This window comes from Rhipicephalus sanguineus, chromosome 5 (genome assembly GCF_013339695.2).
Source record: "Rhipicephalus sanguineus isolate Rsan-2018 chromosome 5, BIME_Rsan_1.4, whole genome shotgun sequence".
In the NCBI taxonomy this organism is placed as follows: Eukaryota; Metazoa; Arthropoda; class Arachnida; order Ixodida; family Ixodidae; genus Rhipicephalus; species Rhipicephalus sanguineus.
The window spans coordinates 10,610,853-10,633,447 of record NC_051180.1 but is presented as its reverse complement, the minus strand read 5'-3'; the positions used below and the strand labels follow the sequence as shown (position 1 = coordinate 10,633,447).

The 22,595-nt window shown below is 44.9% G+C and overlaps 1 protein-coding gene across 1 annotated transcript; it reads left to right on the top strand.

Annotated features, from left to right (window-relative positions):
- The first annotated feature begins 393 nt into the window (after positions 1–393).
- On the top strand, positions 394–14,486 carry LOC119393197 (lysM and putative peptidoglycan-binding domain-containing protein 1). The gene is made up of 3 exons (XM_037660047.1): positions 394–572; positions 3,272–3,534; positions 9,821–14,486. Exons 1-3 carry the CDS (start codon positions 405–407, stop codon positions 9,960–9,962), a joined length of 573 nt encoding a protein of 190 aa, XP_037515975.1. The 5' UTR covers positions 394–404; the 3' UTR covers positions 9,963–14,486.
- The last annotated feature ends 8,109 nt before the right edge of the window (positions 14,487–22,595 follow it).

The window sequence follows — 22,595 nt, the reverse complement described above, 5'->3', positions numbered from 1 at the left end:
CTACATTTATACATAGACCTACATTTCTACATAGACTACAGTGAAAGGAGGGGTTGCAATGGTATCTTGTACGCATTAAAGTTTATAGAGGAGGTCGTGTTGCCCATCATGGCCTCCGAGATTAGCCGGCGGAATCTCGGAGGCCATGTGCCCATTCAACTACTGCCGTTCCCTTCAGCAGGCGGCGCACTAAAAGTGAGCAAGTTTCCCGGTAAACTATTTTGCCTGAAATTATGTTATTAATAACCAGTTGTATGAGCAAGATTTATTAACAGAGAAATAATACGCTTGCTAAAGCTTGAGCACTTAACAGCATCTTGCTATTAATCTTGTAGCGCCCTCTACAAATTACCTAGTCGTGGCCGGCCAATGCCAGACCTGTTTCAATCGGTGACAGCGGGGTGATGTCCGCCTCTGGTGGGAATGAGACGGCCTTGCTCGGAAGTTTCGCCCGAAAGCAGGTGAAGTACGGTAGCACCTGCAAGTATGTCTCACGCAGCAGCAAGACAATTAAGCACGTCGTACAGCCGGGCGACACGCTGCAGGGCATTGCGCTGCGCTACGGAGTCACGGTGAGCAGATAGTGCATCGCTCAGTCGGTATTTGGCGGAGGCGGTCGACGACCCAGACTGCCTCTACTAAAACGAAACTGCCGCTTTTGCGTCACAATTCACAGCTTGAACTTCCACATATCCTTGGAGAGGCTCGGCCATTTCTCTGAAAAACAAGTGGTGAGCTGTGTACGAATGAGGCTGGAGGCGAACACAGTACGCGCCGTTGTCCAGTGTCACAGTTAACGCTTGCAGACGCGCAGCTTCATGGGGATAAAAATGCAATAAATCGAAGTAGGAACTAGCATTACTCCTTTGCGAGAAACGCAGGATCGAGCCCCAGTTATATGTAGGTCGAGAAGGAGGCGCTGCGTCTAAAGTGGGTTTAAAGCTAAAAGTGTGTCGGGCTCTAGTTTCCAGCTGCGCGCCTTGTCGAAGGTGTGGCTCATTAGAAGGTGGCAAAGCGAGTACGGAGTGCAGTGGTACGTCTATTTAGAGCTTACGTCCAGCTCGAGAAGTTGCAAGTTGCGACAGTTTTGTTTGTCACGCGACCAGGGCGCGCGCTGCTTGCCGCAATCCTCGCAATTTGTAAGAAAAAAAGCGGCAACAGAGAACACACGCCTTTGACGCATCACAGATTTCTCTTGCCTCGCACGATTCTATTATACGGCTTTATCTTGAGATGGATATGGCTACATAATTTCCCAGGATGGTTTTACTTGACTCCATACGACGTCTCGCAATCTCTTCTGCTGGAAGGGTAGCACGTGCATGCTCTCTCTGAACAAGGCGTGTAAATCATGCTCATTGTAACTACAAGGTGTAACTATGCAGTCTGTGGTACAGATTTCGAAGATTCATAAGGGTTTGAATCTCGTCATTGTTTGTTGAAAAATCAGCTGAGCTTTTTTTCCTAAACAGGATCTCACATTTGCACCTTTGCTGAGCTGGTGGCATAAGTGAGGAGAAATGTTGGTAATTTTGTAGCTTTGCCAAGCTGCGCAGCATCTGTATACGTGGTGTCATAAACGGCCTTCAGGAGAGAACTGCTTGCTGATTTTCCAGAGCAACACAGATAAGGACTGCAGATCGTGTTCCATCCCCGTTGCCGTATCTTGTGCTCTCGGTTATACTCAGCTTCAGTGGATACATTTTTTTTTCCCGGCTTTTTATCAGCACCCTATTGCTTGCGTGGTAGATACGAAACTCTTGAGGCCTTGCATGTTTCATGCATGTGTTCCTATTCACTTGAAGGCCAGTTGAAGTCCTAGTTTTTGGTGTCAATATAGGATAGTGCCTTGAATGTGCATTGTCGACTTAGGCGTGCTCGTACGAGATGTTCGTGATGCTTGTAGGTAGCTTTATAAGTTGAACATTTGACATGTCTTCATGGTTCGATTTTCGAGTGTGTATCAGTGCTTTCAAAACTGAAAAATTTGCACATAAGAAAAAAAATGAGAGGTACGGAAATTGTTTCCCGCAGGATGCACATCTACATGCTACAGTTGAAAGTCGATTTAGTGAAGTGTTGATGCGCTCGATTTATTTTGTTAAATCGGGAAGTTCATAAGATCGAGAAAGGAATTTCTCAGTCCTTCAAAATCTAAAATTGTAACGTAGCGACACCCAAAAGCTACCACGGCGATGTTGCCGACGTGCAAAGACGCAGAGAACAAATGCAGTGATTGTGCGATCAGGCTGAGCGAGAAGGTTCCGTGGAGAGGATGTGTGCTAACTAGCACATAAACCGAGAATTTACGAAAGCAACCATTGCCGCCCCTAGCGCCAGCTGGATGTAAAAGAGCTACAGACTGACAAGTCCGTTCCGTGCATGGGTGCGGCATGCAGCCTCATCAAAATAAAGCTAGGACCGTGCATATGGCGCCTAGATGTGAATATGGTGCCTGCAGCGTGATAGCGTGAGAGTGCACACTCGAAGAAAAACTTGCCTCTGTTGAAATTAGAAAAAAGTCGCTGCTTTTTTATTCAACCTTTTCAGAAAAAACTTCATTAAATCAGGTTTAGTGGCCAAGTTGGTTAATTCGAGTTGATGGCAACACTGAACCGTGAGGGTATTTTCTGGGGAATGGAAATATCATTAAATTAGGAACTTCTTTAAATCAGGTTTAATTACGTCGAGTTTGAACTGTAGTTGCTTCAATATGCTTTGCTTTGTGACCTTAGTGAAACAAGACCGTGAAAGAGGAGTCTCCAGCTTTCACATAAGCAATGCTTCTGTTGTTCACCAGTGTGAGCTTTCTTTTTATTTGCTTTCCTTTTTTTTTTGCTGGCAGTGTAACTTCAGCTGAAACTCAACTGCTAACTGCACAAATGATCTCTTTCATTAGTTTAACATGATTGAAAAAATGGCACATTCTTGTGAATACTTATTCTGATTACAGGTATGAACACTGTTTACGCTACGCTAAACTGTTTGCCTCGAATGTCTTGTTATGCTGCCTGCCTATTTTATACCTTTGTTCATTCCTGCTTGGTCCTGTCAGTACAATATTGCCTGGTTGCTCGCTCACTCTGGCAACAGCAAGAATTTGTACTCATTGTTGTTCCAGGTTATGATTTAGCACTTTCTACTTTTGGGCCTTGAATGGTGACCTTATTGCTAGCTGACGCAAGTTTATGTTAGTGGTGATTTGCTTCAGTATATTAGCCATGGTGTCATACTCAACGTTAGTAATCACAAGAATGGGTGGATTTTACAGACAGAAGAGCTGAAGCGTGCTAACCGCCTCTGGACGAGTGACAGCTTATTTTTGCGGACATGGCTGGCAGTGCCTGTGGTAGAAACAGGGCCAGCAGTGGGTGGTGCCTCGGCCTCAGGAGGTGGAGACACCAACGGTGCGGACGGTGCAGGCCCTGAGAACTCACCTCTGCAGTCTGACGAGAGTTTCACCGATTTCCTCGGCCGCATTGACAATTCCATCGCCAAGTCTCGCAACCAGTTGAGACAACTTTCACACACAAGGTGAGACAGCCCTGCTGTGAAAATTCTAGTGGAATCTTCTAGTGAAAAATTCTAGTGAAAATTCTAGTGGCTTGAAAGGGAAACTAAAGGCAAGTAAGTTTATGTCAGAGTGAAAGGTGAATGTTTGAGAACGCCTAAAATGTCAGTATTATCAACAGCAGTGCTCTACTAATCGAAAAATTAAGGTAAATGTAGGACACGATATGCGCCACCAGTGGGACATTTTGGATGAGCCTGATGATGTCAAAAGTCCCGAGTTCAATTAATCACTAGCACTCAAACTACTTATAATAAAAAATATTCCGTAGATTACAAAACGTAATAAAATGTTGCTTGTGCGTTTCTATTTTATTCACGGAAAAAAGAACTTGGAATTACCAAGGAGAACGGCGCAGGTGGTTTAAAAGTTCCGTTTTCTCCGGGCTGCTCTTCGCTCGTGCAGTAGCATCTCAATGGTAGTTTTGTTATCGCGTACTGTTGCGTGTGCTTTGCACGCTCATGAAAGTCACTCTAACGGAAAGTTCGACAAAATGCTGCGTCCCTATTATGTTGCCGGGTGCCTGAATGATGTGCACTGCTTGAGCAACAGCAGCTGCAGCAAGGAAACCGACGTGACATTCCAATGGGTGCCGCAAATAAACCCATGCGCCGAAGTGGCCAATTGCCATGCCTCTGCAATAGTGTGCTAAACAACCAAGAAATCTGCGTGTGTGCTCGCTGCACTTTTGTGCTGGGGACTACGAGATCAACCTCAACTTGGGCAAGGCTTGTTATGTGCTCTTCAGAGTAGAAACCCCAGTGTCGGCTACCAGGCAGTAAAGGCAAGGCAAACGCCACATCGGGAGGCCCTTTCCAGGCGGGCGATTTGAAGTGTGCTAACACTGTGCGGACCACTGAAATGTGATTTTCTTTCAAAATAAGCATTTCCTTCACACAAAACAAGCGCTACGAGGTTTTTGGAACGCTATTTCAGCAATCAACGTTGACTTAACATTTGCCTTTAGTGTCCCTTTAACATAAGACTGAAACTGTTGAAGTAGTGTAAATACTAACTAGGTTTGCACTAAACAGACCACATAGATGGGAAGACATTGGGGACATAGGGAAGAAGCACATTGACCCTTTTGTGACCGAAAGAAGAAAAACGTACCAAAATTACTGAAGAAATTTTTCACTCAATTTGTAGAGCTTTTTTTTCTGAATAAAATGGTATCATTCTCTCAATTAAATGGGATTCTTTTATTTCACTAATCCTGTAGAAAAAGATAACTCAAAGGTGGCTTCACCACATGGCAATAAAATGACGAATGGCAATAAGGTGAAAGCAGACACACAAATGTCTCAACATGGACAAGTGTGGCCATCTAGCATCAAGAAACGCAAGTATGACGAGTATAGTCTTCATTGGTTTTGTGTGGGACCAATTTTTGACAGATGACAAGTATAGTATAGACCAAAATGACCGATGACGAGTATAGTCGTCATCGGTCATTTTGTTAGAAAATCTCATGATTATACTCAATAGTCGCGAGTTGGAAGATGAACTAACTGTGCATTGATATAGTCACAAAAATAAATTCATCATTCTCGTGAACAGAAAAAGGCTCTGTAAGATAATACAACCTGCTTTTTTGAGATGCAGAGCACAAATTTATTTTTAACATGTACACAATGCTACAATGGAATGTTGGAGGACTACTCCACGACCTTGGCGATGTCCAAGTAATTTTAAATGAAATTAAAGAACAAAATTTTTGCTGCTGAGATTTTCAGCCAAAATGAGATTGAGTGCTGAAATCGGTAGACACGACCTTCATTTCACACAGAAATTAGCGGGAAATAATGAATTTAATACATTTTTCACGAACAGCTGCATCTTGCGGCCACGCCGTGAACTAGAGGAGGTGACGTTTGGTGATCTTTTATGTACCTGAAACAGGCATGCTAACAACACCAGCTGTCGCCCATGTCTCTGAACCAGCTCAGCCGCCACTACGGTTTTTAAAACCACTACGAATGGCGCAGGCAGGGAACAAAGCTTCTGCATGGGATAAAGCCCCTAAAGAGGAGAGCATGTCTCAGCACCTTTGTGGAAGGGGGAGAGTGGGATGTAAAGGAGCGCTGGAGAAAAGGAAGTAGCTGGACAAGAACACGTGCACCCTTCATATGCCGCGGCAACAAGTGACGTCATGGCTCGCGCTGGCGTGCAGCCGCCACATGCTGACAGTCCTCCAAAAATGCAGTCAACTGTTAAAAAATATGTGAAATGAACTGTGTTTATCGGAACAGTTGTGTTTTCCGAGTAGAATTTCGATGTTTTCATCATATTTTCCAAGTTTTGTTCAGTATCCCTTTAAAAGGGACTGTGTGTGCAAGAAACACATGTGAATTCCAGACACACCAATTTGCTCAATCAGTATATTTTTCCTCAAGATCACGGCTGTGCTGTCACATCATCTGGCGGTGTAGCCATTTTACTTCAAAAAAGTATAGCCTGTCAGCATTCTCAATCCCAAACAGCACTTGAGGCAATGGTCATTCGAGGTGTATTTCTATATAAACTGATTAGAATTTGCTCCCCTTATAGTATAGCTGCATAATATCAGCTGCTGAAACAGGAGTTTGTCTTTATTAGATGAGCTACCTGAACGTTACCTTGTTCTTGGAGATCTCGATGCACACGGTGGCCTGTGTGGCTACTTTCGCAGCAGTGTGCGAGGTCGTCTCATTGAATAATTTTATTTCTCTTCTGGTGCATGTCTCCTTAATAAGAAAGATTCTACATATTATAATCTTGCAAACAAAACTTATCCTTCTATTGATCTTGAACTTAAATGGGAAGTTATTACATAATCCTCCCTGGAGCAACCACTTTCCTTAGTGCTGTGATTGCCAACAGAGAATGTATCTCCACACCAAGCTCCTCGATGAAAAGTTATACAGCTGATTGGGAAAAATTCCATAATCTTACAGGTGTTTATTGGGCTGACGCACCTTCATTATGCATAGATGCTACTGTTGAGTATTCTACTACTTTATTGATGTTGATCTTGAAGTGCATTTCTGAATCAAGTGGTGTGACATGCAAATACTGTGGCCTTTGGAGGAATGACGAGTGTTGGAATGCTCGTAACTAGCCGAACAATGCACGGCTGTTGCTGCATTATTCTCGCACTACAGAAAATATTATCAACCTTAAGCGGGTAAAGTCTCAAGGCAGTCTAGAAAAGAGCTGGCAGCACTTTATATCAATTATCAATACTACACAAATGAGACTGAGGTCTAGAACAGAGAGTATTATAATTCCAATTTTTGAACAGGGCAAGGATCTCTAGCAGCACTAGTACAATCAAGTTTAGCCCGCCTATGCGAAAAAAAAAGAGAAAAGTGTCCAGTTCACCACTTGTAGTGATGGACGTGATGACGGCCGACGTGGCTGTGCTGTGGTCACTGCTTTATTGAAGGAGAGTCAGGCACGGGGCTGAAGTGGAGCAGCGGTATTTGTGCTGTTCAGCTCTGCCAAGCTACAGAGCGTTCTGTCTCGCCCCACGAGCTGTGTGGTGCTTTTCTCTTCTTTTGCCTAGGCTGGCTAAACCCAATTGTCATGCCGCTGCAGATCCATCATCTCTTTCAAGTTACAGGCCTATTCGCCGCGAGATCGGGCTACAGGTGGCAGCACCGTCGCCGCGCAAGTGTGGATAGGCAGTTGTCGGCGCATATACAAATGCACACAACAGCGCTTCGTTGTGAGCGATTTAACCCAATTTCCGGCAAACAAAATGCGTTTACTGCAGCTTTCTGGTAATATGTGCGCTCTTCATTCCCGAATTAATGCACGAAGCGCTCCGAACGTTACTATTTACTTGTGAGAGAAGCACATTCTGCCAACAAACGGGTTGCTGGCCTTGGGAAACAGTTGGTGTTTTCGTAATGGATGGCGTTTTCTTGTTGTTTTACTTGTACATGTTTACCTTGTTTTCCCGCCTACTACACACTGGTGTAGGGCGACTGAATTAAGTATTACTTGTTGTTCATCTGGATACCCCCAACAAAAAGAAAGCCCGTATTCCTGCACGATGAGTTCATATGGCACTTTGTGCACTGCGTGCTCAAATATTCATCCGCATTTCTTATTCAGTTCTCCATGAAATGTAGGACAGTTGATAGGTTTACTGAGGAAAGCTACGTGGCTGAGAGCGCTTTAGCGCTACAGGGACGTTTAACACGCACACGTTCATTTTTATTCCAGTAACAGTACAGAAAGGTAACTGTACAGCACGAAACTTTCTTCGATTGATTACTTGCACGACAGTAATGGAACAAAGGCCCGGTTATTTCACGGGACCAAAGTGCGTTTTTTCACATGAATAATGTCCGCTGCCTTCCGTCAGTAACAACGCGACACAAACTCTCAAGATAATGTAAAGAAAATAAAGGTGACTTCACGTGAAGTTACTACGACATAAATGTAAAGTACGCCGTTTGGATTAATTTTGACCATCAGGGCTCTTTACCGCATACCTTAATCTAAGTACACGGGTGTTTATTGTATAAATTTCGCCACAAGTTAAAATCGTGCAGGGCAACTCAGTTTTGCAATTTTCGTGTCATTGCATTTTCTGTTCTTTTTAAGGGACAATTTAAGTACCGAAGTGTCAAACGTGACTTGACAGAAATATTTCTCTGTAGTGGGACCAGAACCGTACACAACTAAAGCTCGTCGTGTAACCTATAAAAGAAAGTACCGAAGTTATACACCTAACCACGACACCCAAGTGCATGAGAGCCTTTGTTTTTACTGCCGAGCCGCCAAAAGGCTATATTCACATGAGATTTAATATTTCTCATCTTTAGGACAACACCAAGTGCATTTTGCAATGCGCTTGAACCACAGAGCGACCCCTACACTGATATGACTCTCGTGAACGGAGGGTACGACGACCACACATAGCCCTCTCTCGACAAGTCCACATGCTGATCTTATTACAGTACATATACAGCCGATCAAGGCCAAATGCTTCTTTACATCGTGTTAGGCATACGTACGAGTGGTTGAAGTTGCACTAACGCAACAGAACAAACCACCTTTTGAGACCTGCATAACGTACGCGCACATGCAAACACAACGTGGCTAGCAGACGACTCATGAAGCAATCCACACTAGGCGTGGTTCAGCCAGAAGCCGCTAGGCGGCGACTCCACTCGATCTTGCGGCCAATAGTTCTAAGAAGTTGCCTCTGTAAAGTATTTGAAAAGATGATAAAGCACTGGTCACCCCTCTTTCTGGAATCAAATGAGTTTCTTGACCCACATCAGTGCAGGTTATGAGAGGGTCGATCCACCTCTGACCATCTCATACGTATGAGGTGCACATTCATAAAGCATTTATTCGCAAACATTGCTTTCTCTTTGCATTTCTTGATACTACCGCTACTGCAGGTACTACCGCTCCAAACCACCACACCATATGGTGTGGTGGTCTGGAATATTGAGAAACCTCTCAGAGTTAGGTGCACGGGGCAGGATGTTAAATGCTATGGAGAGCTTCTTGTGAAATTGCACATTGCATGTTCAAGTCGGCAATATTTTATCATGATTGTTTGTGCATAAAACTGGAGTACCACAGCGTGGGATTCTCAGCTGTACACTTTTTATTTTAAAAATGAATTCCTTGTGTCTGTGCTCTTGCGTCTGTGTATTTAACGCAGTATGTCCTATTCAACACATTATATAAAAGGATTCAAATCTTGTAATTTTGCAATTTTTGAGTGACAGATTCAGCTTTGGCTCAACAAGGTGTCCAAATAGGCAGACAAGAATGGGTTTGGACTAAGTTCAAAAAAGAGCGCCAATGTCCCTTTTTCTAGAAAGAGAGGCCTGCATCTAGATCTCAACATTGACCTTGCAGGTCAACGTTTACCTCTAAAAACAGAATGTAGATTTTTAGGCATAATTCTAGACATGAAGCTAACCTTTGTGCCACACATCAAATATATTAGACAAGAGCACCAAAACAATGAATATTCTATAAGTGTTACCATCCACAACATGAGGAAATGTCTCGTGGATTTCTACAAAAGCCTCATAAGCACATGCGTAGACTACGGGGCCATAGTTTATCGGTGTGCCACACTAAACATGCTGCTTGAGCCCATGAATTCAGAGTTTGGTCTGTGTTGAAGGCTGCAAGTAGGCAAGCTAACATCTTAAGTCTTCCCTTGTGCGGTTGCGTAGTGTTGGCCTACTTAAATTGGATGGTGACAGCTTATCAATCCTGTCTGTTCAGGTTTGATGATTGTGGTGTTGAGGAGCCTACAGCTGGTGTTGCAGCACGAGACTCAGCACCAGCACCTGTGGTGATGACCCGGCAGGTGAAGCACTCACTCCAGAGGCACGAGCGAGACCATGAGGAGATCTTCCAGCTCTAGCAGTGCTCCCCTACTCAGCCAAGGACCTGTGTGTGTGTGCTCATGTGTGTGTGAACCCTACTGCCCAAGATGGCAGGTACTACTGCTCCTGTTTATGTGAAAAAGCTGTCAAGGTATGACAGTTTCTTTATTATTGACATGTTGTGGCAGTGGCTGGCCCTTGCCATTACCTCTGCCAATGCCACTACTCCTGCAATAGACGAGCACATTGCAATTTTTTTGCCTGTCTTGAAGGAAAGTAATGACATTACCTCACCAGAAATGGCACGAGCCAACATTGGAACATCGGTGACTGGAAATGTGAGTTTGCTGAATGCCTGCATGAAATTAGAAAAGCTCCAATTTGGAACACAATGATCTTTCACGGTACAGCTTTTGTCAAAGGAAACTAAGCCACTTTGTGCACAACTGCTGCTTGACACTTGGGTGTCCAGTTGGCCACGTGTTTCATTGACACTACGCAAAGCTTTCAGACTAGCTGCTCACCCCATGAGCTTCTAGAGTATAGAGTTTTGCACAATTGCGTGGTGGTGCAGCAAAAACACAGCTATGATCTTGCTGCCAGTAGTTTCATTTGATAGACGCTGTGCATTTATTCATTGCTCACAAAAGACCTATCTGCTTTTGTGGCAAGAGATACTAGTACTACTATGAATATTTTGCTGTATATTTTTCAAAGTTATGTTGTTTAAAAAGAATGTCAGTATAAATGAAACTTAGAGTATTTACCATGACCTATCAAGTGCCATTGCCCTCGACGTTGGTGCATGGGCATTTCTTGTTTGCAACATGCAGTTGACTTCATGAGAATTGCATATCATTAGACTTCTGCAATGCCAAATTGATAATTTTGGACTTCATCAGTCTTCTTGCGAAACATGTTTAAAATGCTTTGCACCTTTTTTCCTGTGATGTTTTGTCATTATACATTATTCATGAGGCTATGCAGCTTGTGTTGGTGTGTATGGGAGTTTTCAGTGTTGGACAGTTTTGCAAGCATACTTTGCAGGCCACCCTTTCAAATAGCATCTTTCTTGGCATGCTCACCAAGGACAGGTAAAGTTGTAGTTTAAGACGATAGGTAGAAAAAAGGGAAAGAGACGTGCTGTGAAAGATTCAGGTGATATAGAGAAGTGTTAACATCCTTTTTTTGTGACTGTATGCCTTTCACTTTAACCCTTGCGTTACCTTGACTGCATCAGCTGTTTTTCCTTAGATGCAGCAAGCTGCTGGCAAGTTGTGCAATAAGCTGCTTGGTTTTTATTGAATGTACTCTTCTTTGCGGGTGCTGTCACGTAACGCGAGCTATCTGGGTAAATGACAGTACACAGTCACTTTTGCTCTACTGTACAGAGTTTTTTTTTGTTAGAGCAGTGACAAAATGGCCACTGAAGATATTTATATTATCCCCAGTTTGCATAACTGGTTTAAGTAGTTAGTCGCGAAATAATTGCGAGATGTTTTAATGACCTGCAGCATCTGTTTTCAAGGATTAGATGAGCATATGCTTTTGTATTAACTCCACTTTGTCTTGTGACTATAACGTGTGGATGCTTCATCTAGCAACATATTCCATATTGCCTTGCTTACATGATGCGCTAGATTTAGTAAAGAATGTACACAGTGTAAAACCTTGCTGTGTCTGCAGCAGCACATTCTGCTACATATGGAACATGAGTTCAGCAAAGTCTTGATGCTTGTATGTTTTGGTGGATGCAACTTATATCACTTAGAATTTTCTCTATTTTGCAGTTCTTCTAGTGCTCTAAGGTTAACATTCTTGTTTTAGTAGTACACAGAGTATCAGTTTCATCTACTAAGTGCGTGTCGAGGTACATAAATGCTATAATTTTGATTCTTCATGTAGACTGTGGCTGCAAGACGACATTTTTTTGTTTTTGTAGAAAAATTGCAGTGCTTTAGGAGGGCATTCAGGTGGTGCTCTAATTTCTAAAGAACATTCATTGTGTTTATGTTTGAGATGAAGAGGATTCATCATTGACAAAATACCTGCTCTGAAGTGTTTATTATGCATAGCATCTGGCTCACAAAGCATTTGATGCACCTAGAAGGAAACAGTTTATCTTGGAAGTGTATAAAGCATATGTTATCCTTGTGCAGAATAGCTTGCTACAAGAATGTAGGAGTGTTAAATTCCGTTGTCCATTTGAAATGATTTTTACTCTAATGCACCTTGCGATGTCAGGCAGCTGTCATAAACCTCCGAGACAGAGGACCATGGTTGGCCTTGGCATCTCTGGAGCGCTTAAAGCAAGGATGCAAGAATATACTTAATAAACCTGCTGCATTTTGAGCAGCTAAACATACACTGACTGTAAAATTTGTTCTCAAGCTGTGTCCATAATTACTGTGCTGAATATAGTTTGCCTCATGTTACCTTGCAAAGGTTAATGATAGCAGCAAGGACAAACGTCCTGCTGTGCAATGCCTGCTAATGCATCTCTGCAAGTTCACTTGCAACTTCCTTGCATGGAGGACTAGGTAGGATAGAAAATCTTTCACAAAAACTTCCTTGCTGAATATGCACGCCATGGAGATTTGTCTTAAGCATGTCTGGTATTAGTGCAGTCCTTGGTGAAAGTTGTGAGTTCACATACACTTAAACCAATACTGACATGATTTTGAGGCACTGCAAAAGAGACATTAGCATGCAGTGTTAATGCTTTCCACACACTGGAGCCAGGAAACACGTATAAAATAATTTAGTTCTTAAAGTTTTTGTCACCCAGCATTTGCAAGCCAGTTCCACTGCAAAGGACAGTATCATGACGAGTCTGCACAGTTTGCTGTTTATGAACTCTGCGTCCTGTGTGGCCAAAATCTCTGTCAAAGTCGCTGGACGACAAATCACTGATTGTTGTTTAAATACATCATGTCCAACTGACAGCAGATGACAGCACTGTTGCTAGTATGTCACGAGTTTCTGTCCCCGTGTGACCTACTTCAGGTCCTGCTGACACGTCACTGTGAAACCAACCGTTCGACATCAAAAGCAAAAGTGTTTTTTTTAAGGTAGTGGTATTAAAAACATACTGAATGCACTGCAAGGCACCACAATACTCTTTTTAGTGTTCTCGATGCCAGTGCTTTTATTTAGAGCAACAATACGAAAAATTCATGTCAGTGCTCATTTGATGAAGATCAGTTTAATTTAAGTGTGGCATTGCCGGAATCACAATATTTGTACAGTCATCTTCCTTATGAAGATGAATGTACAAATCATAATCTATAATTATGAGCTGTCATAATCACTTTGTGAAAACAACTCGAGGAAAATGTTACTGCATACCTCTGGCTCAGCCACTTGTAAATGTTGTTTCATTGGACTATTGGCAAAAATTCTCTGCGCTAGCTTTGGTAGAGGATCATAAAAAAAAAGAAGCATCACAGCAGTCTGAATTCAAAGTGATTTCATTGTTTGTGAAGCTGTAATGTCAATGGTCTCATGGCCTCCTTTTTGTTTCAAGTAAAACATCTAAAATTCATACTTGGGCATCTACCTGTTATTATTAGTTTTATGTTGCAGTTGTTGCAAGTGCAACATTATATATACATTGTTACTGAGCAACAAGGTCTCATGTCAGTGTATTCCAGTGTTAACCAAGGGGTTGTTAGTTTTAGGTAAGCTCTTTTGCCAGTATGCGAGCTTGAGGCAGAAATGCAACTGAGAGGTTGTGATTTGGCTTCATAAGAGGCAATTATTTTGCAACTCTTTGTTCTCTTGCTTTTAAAAATAGGCTTATCATTTTTACTGAAATTAGGTACTCCCATGCAGCATAAACTTCAGATGCTGTTAGGGAATAGTGCTGGCAAGCAATAATTCTTCTTTGTCATAATGAAAACACACATTGACATATTTGTGATATATTGCTGATCAGTGCTATGGAGGCCGCTTTGCAGTTCTTGCGGAAATGGGGAGCTGTGGATCATGATCGTGGTGTTTTTTTTTGTTAAGGAATGTTTGGAAGTTTGTTGATACTTTTCTAGGACTTCCCTGTTCATGAACATGTTTTGGATGTTTGCAATTGAATTATTTTATCTAGTTGTGAAAGTAAGAGCTGTAAATAAGCGATAGTACCGAAGCAATCATTATTTGATGGCAAGTAAGTATGTTCCTGTGCAGAAGTTTGACTACATATCTTAGAACAAGGCTAATTATAGTCCTCCTGTTATTTGTCTGAAAGTGGCAGTGCTGAGAATGTGTATATGGGAGCAGTACTGTTGTGCTGTGGATTTTCTTAGCGTGCAAGACAACAGGCTGAAAAGGTTTATCTTTGCAAGGTAGCAAGTGGACCAGAACACTGTTGGAATCGTATGTGTGAACCTTTAGTTATAGTTTATCTGTTAGAAAAGCACGAGAAAGCTTTGCCATGGAACTGTGCAAGTTGCTGCTTAAGCATGTTGTCATATGTGTAGAAGACTCTTTATAAAGGCTGATGAACATGCCAAAGTTTATATTTTTTGTTGAGTGATCAATGCAAAATAAATCTATATGTGGCAGTTGGAGCGGTGTCCGTTGACTAACATTAAGATGAATAATATTTCTTAAGACATAGCTTCAGGTAGAATTGTTACAGTAGCATGCACTGTAATAGCTTTGTTGACTTTTCACATGTTAAAACAGGGCCTTGTCCTTGAGAAAACTTGGCTGATCTCCTCCACAGAAAGTGACTGGAATTCTTGGGAAAGTGATTATGCATGCACTGTTTGATGTTTAAGCTTACACTCAAGCAAAAGAAATGAAGTTGCTCGCAACAATTAAAAAAAGTTTATTGATTCAAAAATTTGCAGCTAGCATGTTGAAGTTCTCTGATAGCCTACTGGTGAAAACAGTTTTCTCATGTCTAAAATTGTTTTAAAGACTGAAAAAAGGAAAAGCAATGATAATTGTTTGGTTGCAGCAACAAAACACGTAATTGTACCCGTAAAGAAAATAATAAATTGAGCTGTAATGATACTACTTAGTTATTAAAGGAATCCAAAGTGTCACTTTCACTAAGCACATAACTTTTGTAAAGGAGGGTTGAAGCCGGCAACAGTGAAGCTGCTGTACCATTTCTTGTAACATGTAATGCTTCCAACTTTCCAACCATCTGAAGGATGTTGCAGGTGAAGACGCTGTCTCTGCATCGAGTGTGGCTGCACTGTGCTGGCCTTCTGCAGTGCTGAGCTCCAGGGACTTCATACACACTTCTCCAACACCACCTGACCTCCCATGTAATTTCTGAAGTGCGCCTATTAGACTCACACTCCCGCCCCCACAATTGCATTTTGGTTTTGCATACATTGTCCATGGCAAAGTGAGCTCCATTTTGATAAAAACAGCTATAGAGCATGCACAGATCTTATCTACGTGGCTTCGCACAGTGGAGGTCACGCCAAAATATACGCGATCACATTACATCGTACCATTCATGTTCATGCACAAAAATTTGGCTGCTAAGACCTTAGGGAGTGGATTGTATCTTGTGTGCACAATGTATCTGCCTGATCAGTGATCACCGTATATTGTCTTGTACACGCAGTGCCTCCATATTTCTGCAAGCGTGATGAAATGAAACATCAATGCTGCCTGATCAATCCGCCATGTATACATTGGATTTGTTTTCTGAGCAATAAGAGATGATTTCGCATGCTAGCGTAAACCACCAGTGGACGACTAGAGATGCAAAATTTTCAGAAATTTTGGGTGGGTATGGGGTGGGTTCGGGCCAAGCTGGAGTAAATGCAGTACATTAAAGGGACGCAAGAGAAAACTGAGTTTCCTCGTATTAGTCAATTCTTTCACGATACCAAAGTCACCACGCGTATCGCGCGAATACGCTGGGTGAGCAAGAAAACGCGCAAAAAAAAAAAAAATAAATTGCGGGTGGCGACGCCACATTGTGAAGTTCCTGCACCAGTTCCTGCATTGAAGTTGCGCCATGACGTCATAGATCTTGACAAAGCCTTTTAGGATCTGCGTCGTGCTAAGTCGGTAAAAAATTAACTACATTGTCCTTTGAGGGGGTCAGAGACTTGACATACCAAGTTTTAGGAAATTTCTTTGCGCTAATGTCTCCAAAATATGAAAAATGCACATTGAAATCCGCGATGTCACGCGCGGAAATTCCGCTGCGAAATTTAAAAATGGCTTTGACCTTGATTTCTCCTCTATTGTGAAAGCTATGATGGTGAAATTAATGAATTAGAGTTTTCAGAGTAAAACTTATCAGTCTAAACTGATTCATTGTGTCACTTTATTGCCTCTTTAAGAGGGACGTACACAAAACAATTCTGTCATTGTCGGGAGCGAAATTTCGGAGTTTGTGCAAAGCTGAGTCATTCCGAAATGATGCTACATGCCTAAAACAAAGTGCAGCCGCATTAGGTCTGGTGATTAGTATTCGTCAAAAGAAGGGCGTCACGTGGCTTGCTTATGGTGTGGTGTTCCCTTATGGGTTGCAGAAATGTCTATTTCTCGTTATCAAACCACCAGTACGTCAAAGACGAAGTCAAGAGGAGATAGACACACAACGCTCACTAACATTATTGCATTGAGATAGGGTTGCCTGCGCTCTTTTTAACGCTAGCGGTCCGCGAGTTTCGGGGCGCGGGTTTTGCGCCGCCTCCTTCGAGAGATGGCGCCACGCTGCGTGAACACGCAGGCAGCGTCCGGCCCAGGCGGATATTGTTCGGCCAGTGGTATAGATCTTCTATGGTTCGGCTAGGGTGGCTAGTTCGGCCGAGACGAGACTTGCAGCAAGGTTCAGTTCAAAACAGGTTCATTTCGGCTCACTAAGCTTTCAGGCCTGGGTCGTGTCGTGGCCGCATATTGCTACGGGCACTTTTTATATTTTTATGTAAGCAGTCCGTTAAACGTACAACCACTGCCTTGCGCGAACCGCGCCCTTGTGTCAGGGGGCTTTCCAGGTTTTAGAATCTTCCTATAAGACTGCGCCGCACGCGAACAATATAGTTTCTTCTGGAACTAACCCGGCCACCAATGATAGCTCTCGAATCTTCGATGCCACAGGTAGAAAAGGCCGACGCACTTTACTGCTGATGAGGCTACCGACGGCCGACGCTCTGTTCGCCGCTATCAGTGTAGTGCAGAGCGTATTCCTTCTATTTAACTTATCATTTCCTGGGCACAAGTTCGCCCGATTAAAGATTTTCGTCTTGAACACGCCGACTGCTGCCTTCTTCAGTGTCACGACCACGTAACATCTGGTGGAGGTGCTGCTTCGTTCATGATTCGGACGCCCCCGCGAAGCGCCGACTCAAGCCCAAGCCGTGAAAAAGGCGACGCTAAAGACAATGCGGATCGTAGAACTAGCGGCAGGCGCAAGGGACTATAGCCAGAGTACGGGCTCCTTCCCGAAAACACTAGGCAGCCCAAGACCGTCCCATTTACCGCAGAGACAATGACAGCACCTTTGCCATCTACAACGGTCGTCATGCATCAGCCCAGAGAGCCGCCGACTTTGCCGCGGGGATCATCATGTGAGGATCCGAAAAGGAAAAGCTGGCTGGAGACATACGACCGGCTCGCCACGTTCAACAACTGGGATTGTGACGAGAAGCTTCGCCACGTCTATTTAGCACTTAAAGATGGCGCAAGGACCTAGTTCGAGAACCGAGGCCACGACGATCGAAGAGGCATTTGAAGTGCGTACCAGGCAGTACAACCGCCGCATTCCTACGACGATTTACGGGGATGTTCAAGCGTTGCAATCCGACGACCTGCGCGAGACCATCTGAGCGATCGTGCGGGAGGAGCTGCGGAAATAGTTTCCATCCTCGCAGCCTCAAGTGGACTCGATTGCTGACGTCGCACGCCAGGAAATCTAGCAATCACTGGGAACACCTCAACCGGTGCAACCTGAACCGCAAGCGATCAGCTCCGCCCCAACACTCCTCCACGCCCGCGTCGGGACGCTGCACCACCGCAATTCCGTCGCCAACCGCCGCCGCCGCCATACCGCCCGCATGTCGGACAGCGCTACGCTCCAAGGAATGCCTACGATACAGTGTACTAGAATTTGTACACTGTACCGACGTGTGGCGCGCCCCTGCACCACCGCCCGCTCTGCTACCACTGTGGTAAAGCTGGCCCCCACCAACCGCCGCTTCCAGTACCTACAGATGGGCCTACACGGTTTTGCCGTCAACGCGCCGTGTTCACAGCGGGGTGAACGACATCGCCGACTGCATCGCAGGAGCGCAGTGAACACCCCTACGACCTTCCCGATCGCCGTTGCCAGGCCGCTACACCTCGCTATGGTGGCTTAACCTCGCCGCAGCGCCGGCAGTACACCGGCCGCACTCGGGGCCTGTTCGCGAGCCCTTGTCCGGAAAACTAAGGGCAGCAACCGATGAAGGTATGGTTGCTGTGCGCAGTAGCATAGCCAAGGGGTGGCACACTGGGCCCGTGCCCCCTCCCCCCCCTGAAATTTTTTTCTCTCGTGGGATACAGAACACAAAATGACACTCGACCACACACACCTGCCCGGACTGCCCGGACCCCTTGTCGGATCAAGGGCACTTCTCCGACGAAACGAGAGCACTTCTCTGCCGAAACAGGACCTGACGATCCGACGAAACAGCATCGGAGCAAGTCGACGCAGCCGTGATCCGACACCACTGCGTAACGTAACACGACGAACCACCGACCTCGACGTGCTTATCGATGGCCACAATATCACCGCTCTGGTCGAAACCGGAGCCGACTTCTCCGTCGTCAGTGTCCCGCTCGCCGCTAAGCTGAAGTAAAGGCCGCTTGGGAAGGACCCGAAATCCGGACAGCGCTAGGTCATATACGCAGACTGGAGTATGCAAAGCAAGAATCACGATCGACGGCCGGGCTTATTCGGCGAGCTTCGTGGTCTTACAGCATTGTTCGAGGAACGCCATTCTTAAGTTCTTAAGTCAGCATGGCGCTGTCATTGACGTATGATCCCAGTCGATAACGATTTCCACAGACAATGCCATACCACCGGATAGGAAAATTAGTCACCATGCTTGAAAGTGATAGAAGAGCAGGTCTCTAGCGTCGTCATTTCCGTCGGCACCGAAGAAGCCACCGACTTAGCGTCATCGAGGGCGACCAACACCTGGTCCTGGACCGTCAGATTTGCGTCTCAAGAAGCATAGCGGAGCTGCGTCATGGGAAAGCATGTACATCGTAATATAATCGACAGTGCAAAGCATGTAACTTGTCAAGATGTACTTTTGGGCTAGTTGGTTCGTAATCGCAGTAGAACAGCGCCGGCGAAAACAACAGACCAGACGAGGAGAAGGACACCTAACACAAGGCGCTGTCCGGATTGTGTTACGTGTCCTTCTCCTCGTCTGGTCTGTTTTCGCCGGCGCTGTTCTACTGCGATGGGAAAGCAAATGTAATGCTGGCAAACTTCAACCACGAGTAGACACCTCAACATTGGTACGACGGTCGCCTACACGGATGAATTCGTGGACGCTATAGCAATACTTTCGCCCTCTTCGATGCCACCGAACCTACTTCGATAAGGTCATCGAAGCAGCCTTCGACATCAATCCGAGCCTTCCGAAGCATAAGCAAGAACAGCTCAAGCCTTGCTCCTGCAATACAAGGACTGCTTCTCGTCGTCGTCAAGAATTCGGCAGACCCCAGTCGCAAAACATTGCATAACAGAAGAAAGTGCTTGTCCAATTCGTCCGAGCCCGTACAGAGTTTCGACTCGAGAACGCAAGGCCATAAAACCACAAGTCGGCGTAATGCTACGCGACGACATCATCCAGCCGTCTAAGAGTCTGTGGGCGTCTCCCGTGACGTACGTGAAGAAGGATGGAACCCTACGTTTCTGCGTCGATTATCGTCGCCTGAACAAAATCGCGAAGAAGGACGTGTACCCTCTCCCATAGACTACGCCCTGGATCGACTCCACAACACGAAGTACTTTTCGTCGATGAACCTCAAGACCGGCTATTGGCAAATCGAAGTCGACGAGAGAGACCGAGAGAAGACTGCCTTTATAACACCAGACGGCCTCTTCGAGTTCAAGGTCATGCCCTTTGGTCTTTGCTCGGCACCTGCGACTTTCCAACGCGTTATGGGAACAGTTTACTAGCAGGCTTGAAGTGGCAGACTTGCCTCGTGTACTTGGTCGACGTCGTTGGGCTTGCCTCAAACTTCGACGAACACCTCCGGCGCCTTGAGGCTGTACTCCAAGCAATCAAGACCTCCGGCCTCGCCTTGAAGCCAGAAAGGTGCCGCTCCGCGTAAGAGGAGCTCTTGTTTTTGGGTCACGTCATCAGATGGTGTGGAGTGCGCCCAAACCCGTGGAAAACTCTGCCATCGCTGCCTTCCCGCCGACAAGAAGGCCGTACGCCGATTTCTCGACTTGTGCGCCAATTACAGACGCTCGTCAAGGAATTTTCACGGAACGCCGAACCACTAACTCACCTCACAAAGAGCGACGTGGAAATCAAGTGGGAAACGGCGTGAGTCAAAGCATTTCAAGAACTGAAACGACGCCTGCAGACGCCTCCGATACTGGCGCATTTCGACGAATACGCCGATACGGAAATCCACACCGACGCAAGCAGCGTAGGACTGGGCGCCATTCTTGTGCGGAGGACTGACGGACTGGAAAGAGTTGTTAGTTATGCTAGCCTGTCGCTATCCAAGCCGGAAGCCAACTATTCCACAACGGAAAAGGAGTGCCTTGCCACCATCTGGGCTACGTCAAAGTTTCGTCCCTACCTCTACTGCAGGCCCTTCAAAGTTGTGTGCGACCACCACGCCTTGTGTTGGCTAGCTAACTTGAAGGACCCTTTGGGTCGCCTCGCACCAGGGCTGGGCAGAGATACTCGGAAAAGTAGTCAGGAATGCAGATATCGATATACATGTGCTGCAGGGCTTAAGGTCTGCCTTCATAGGAGGGGGGCCCTCAGTGGGCGGCGACCTATATACTTACATACACACATACATACAGCCCCCTCCTTAAGAAATGGAAGGTGGGGGGCGGGCTCCCCCGAGCCCCCCCCCCCCCTGACTTTAAGCCCTGATGTGCTAGAAGCCTAAATTCCGATACTGAGATATATTTGTCTTTGACATAACGGGATATTTCTGAGATACATTTGCAAAAAGACTAAAGAAAAGTAACCCGGAATACAGATACAGATCATACAGATAGCGAAATACTTATTTGCTTCGGAGATGCCGATGCTCCTCGAAGATATTAGTGCCGCATGGAATGTTGCACCGCATTGAAACTTGCAAGTCAAACATATCGCTCGAATAACTAACGAACTTCATTTAATTAAGAAAAGGTGTACCTTATTTTACACACAAGACCTGTTTTCCTGAAGAGGTTGCTGCGTTGATTGCACTCAATCAACAGGAGCTTGTCGAATAGGCTGTCTTCTAGACAGCGCGTCGACTCGGCGTCAAGTTCAACACAAGACTCTCGAAATTTCCTTTAAAAATGTAACGAGATACCCGCGTCCTGCACAGTATCGCTGTGTAATCGATACATCCTGATGAAATCGATGGTTTGACGAAGCTTCGTCTCTAAATATGACTACTGAGATACAAATACATTTTTCAAATGCATCTCGATACAGAAATACAGATACTCAAAAGTAGCTCATAGATACTATCGCGATACTGCCCAACCCTACCTCTTACGATGGAGTCTGAGACTTAAAGAATTCGAAATTGCGGTCGTTTACAAGTCCGGACGAAAGCACTCTGACGCCGGCTGCCTATCTCACGCCCCCGTCGACTCGCCGCCGCAGGACGACCAGGATGATGACTGCTTCTTGGGAACCATTTGCAAGTGCCGACGACTTCGCTGAACGACAGCAAGTGACCCGGAACTTAGGCGCCTTGTGGAATACTTCCAGGGCAATACCGACGTTGTTCCGAAGGTATTCAAACAAGGTCTGGGGGCCATTGTTTTTCTTGCGGAACGCTCTTCTCCTAAATTCTTCTTGCCACTTTGAGCCCACTACCCATGTATGTTTGTGGTTTTAGGCGCCTACGTTGTATTTCAGTATATATTCTTTGGGTCCTGACGCAAATAAATTTAATTGGAAGTGCCGCCCGTGTCGTCGTCCTCGTCCTCTTTAGTGTGCGTTTTAGCGGCAAACTATGCATTCAGTATCTCGCCAACTATAGGCCAAGAAAAAGTTCTCATGTGAAGAAACCTTCGTGTTTTCACATAAACACACAATATTTGTTAACAAGATAGAAATTTACTACATTTAGCAAGAGGAAATGTCGAAATACATTGAGCAATGTACGATTTGTACGAGTTCGTAGAGCTTCATCGTAAAACAGCGCACACACACGATGACGAAATAGCGCGTGCGCTTGCGCGTGTCGTCAGTTTGTTTTTCGTCTTCGTGTGTGTGCGCTGTTTATGACGAAACACATTGTCATACACAAAGGTGGTATTTACAATACTCAAGAAAAACAGCAATAAACGTTACTATGATAAACAGTGTGATGATACACTGTATCATGAAACACAGAGAGGCGAAATAAATATTACAAAAAACAATGCGAAATGTAAGAACGGCTTCCTTTACCTAACGAGTGTTCACTCGGATTTACAAAAGTACTCTCTAATTTTTTTGCGATTC

Coding starts and splice junctions, on each gene's coding strand:
- LOC119393197 (XM_037660047.1), top strand. CDS start 405: ATGTCCGCCTCTGGTGGGAATGAGACGGCCTTGCTCGGAAGTTTCGCC. Junction 573..3,271: donor CGCTGCGCTACGGAGTCACG/GTGAGCAGATAG, acceptor TGGATTTTACAG/ACAGAAGAGCTGAAGCGTGC. Junction 3,535..9,820: donor AGACAACTTTCACACACAAG/GTGAGACAGCCC, acceptor CTGTCTGTTCAG/GTTTGATGATTGTGGTGTTG.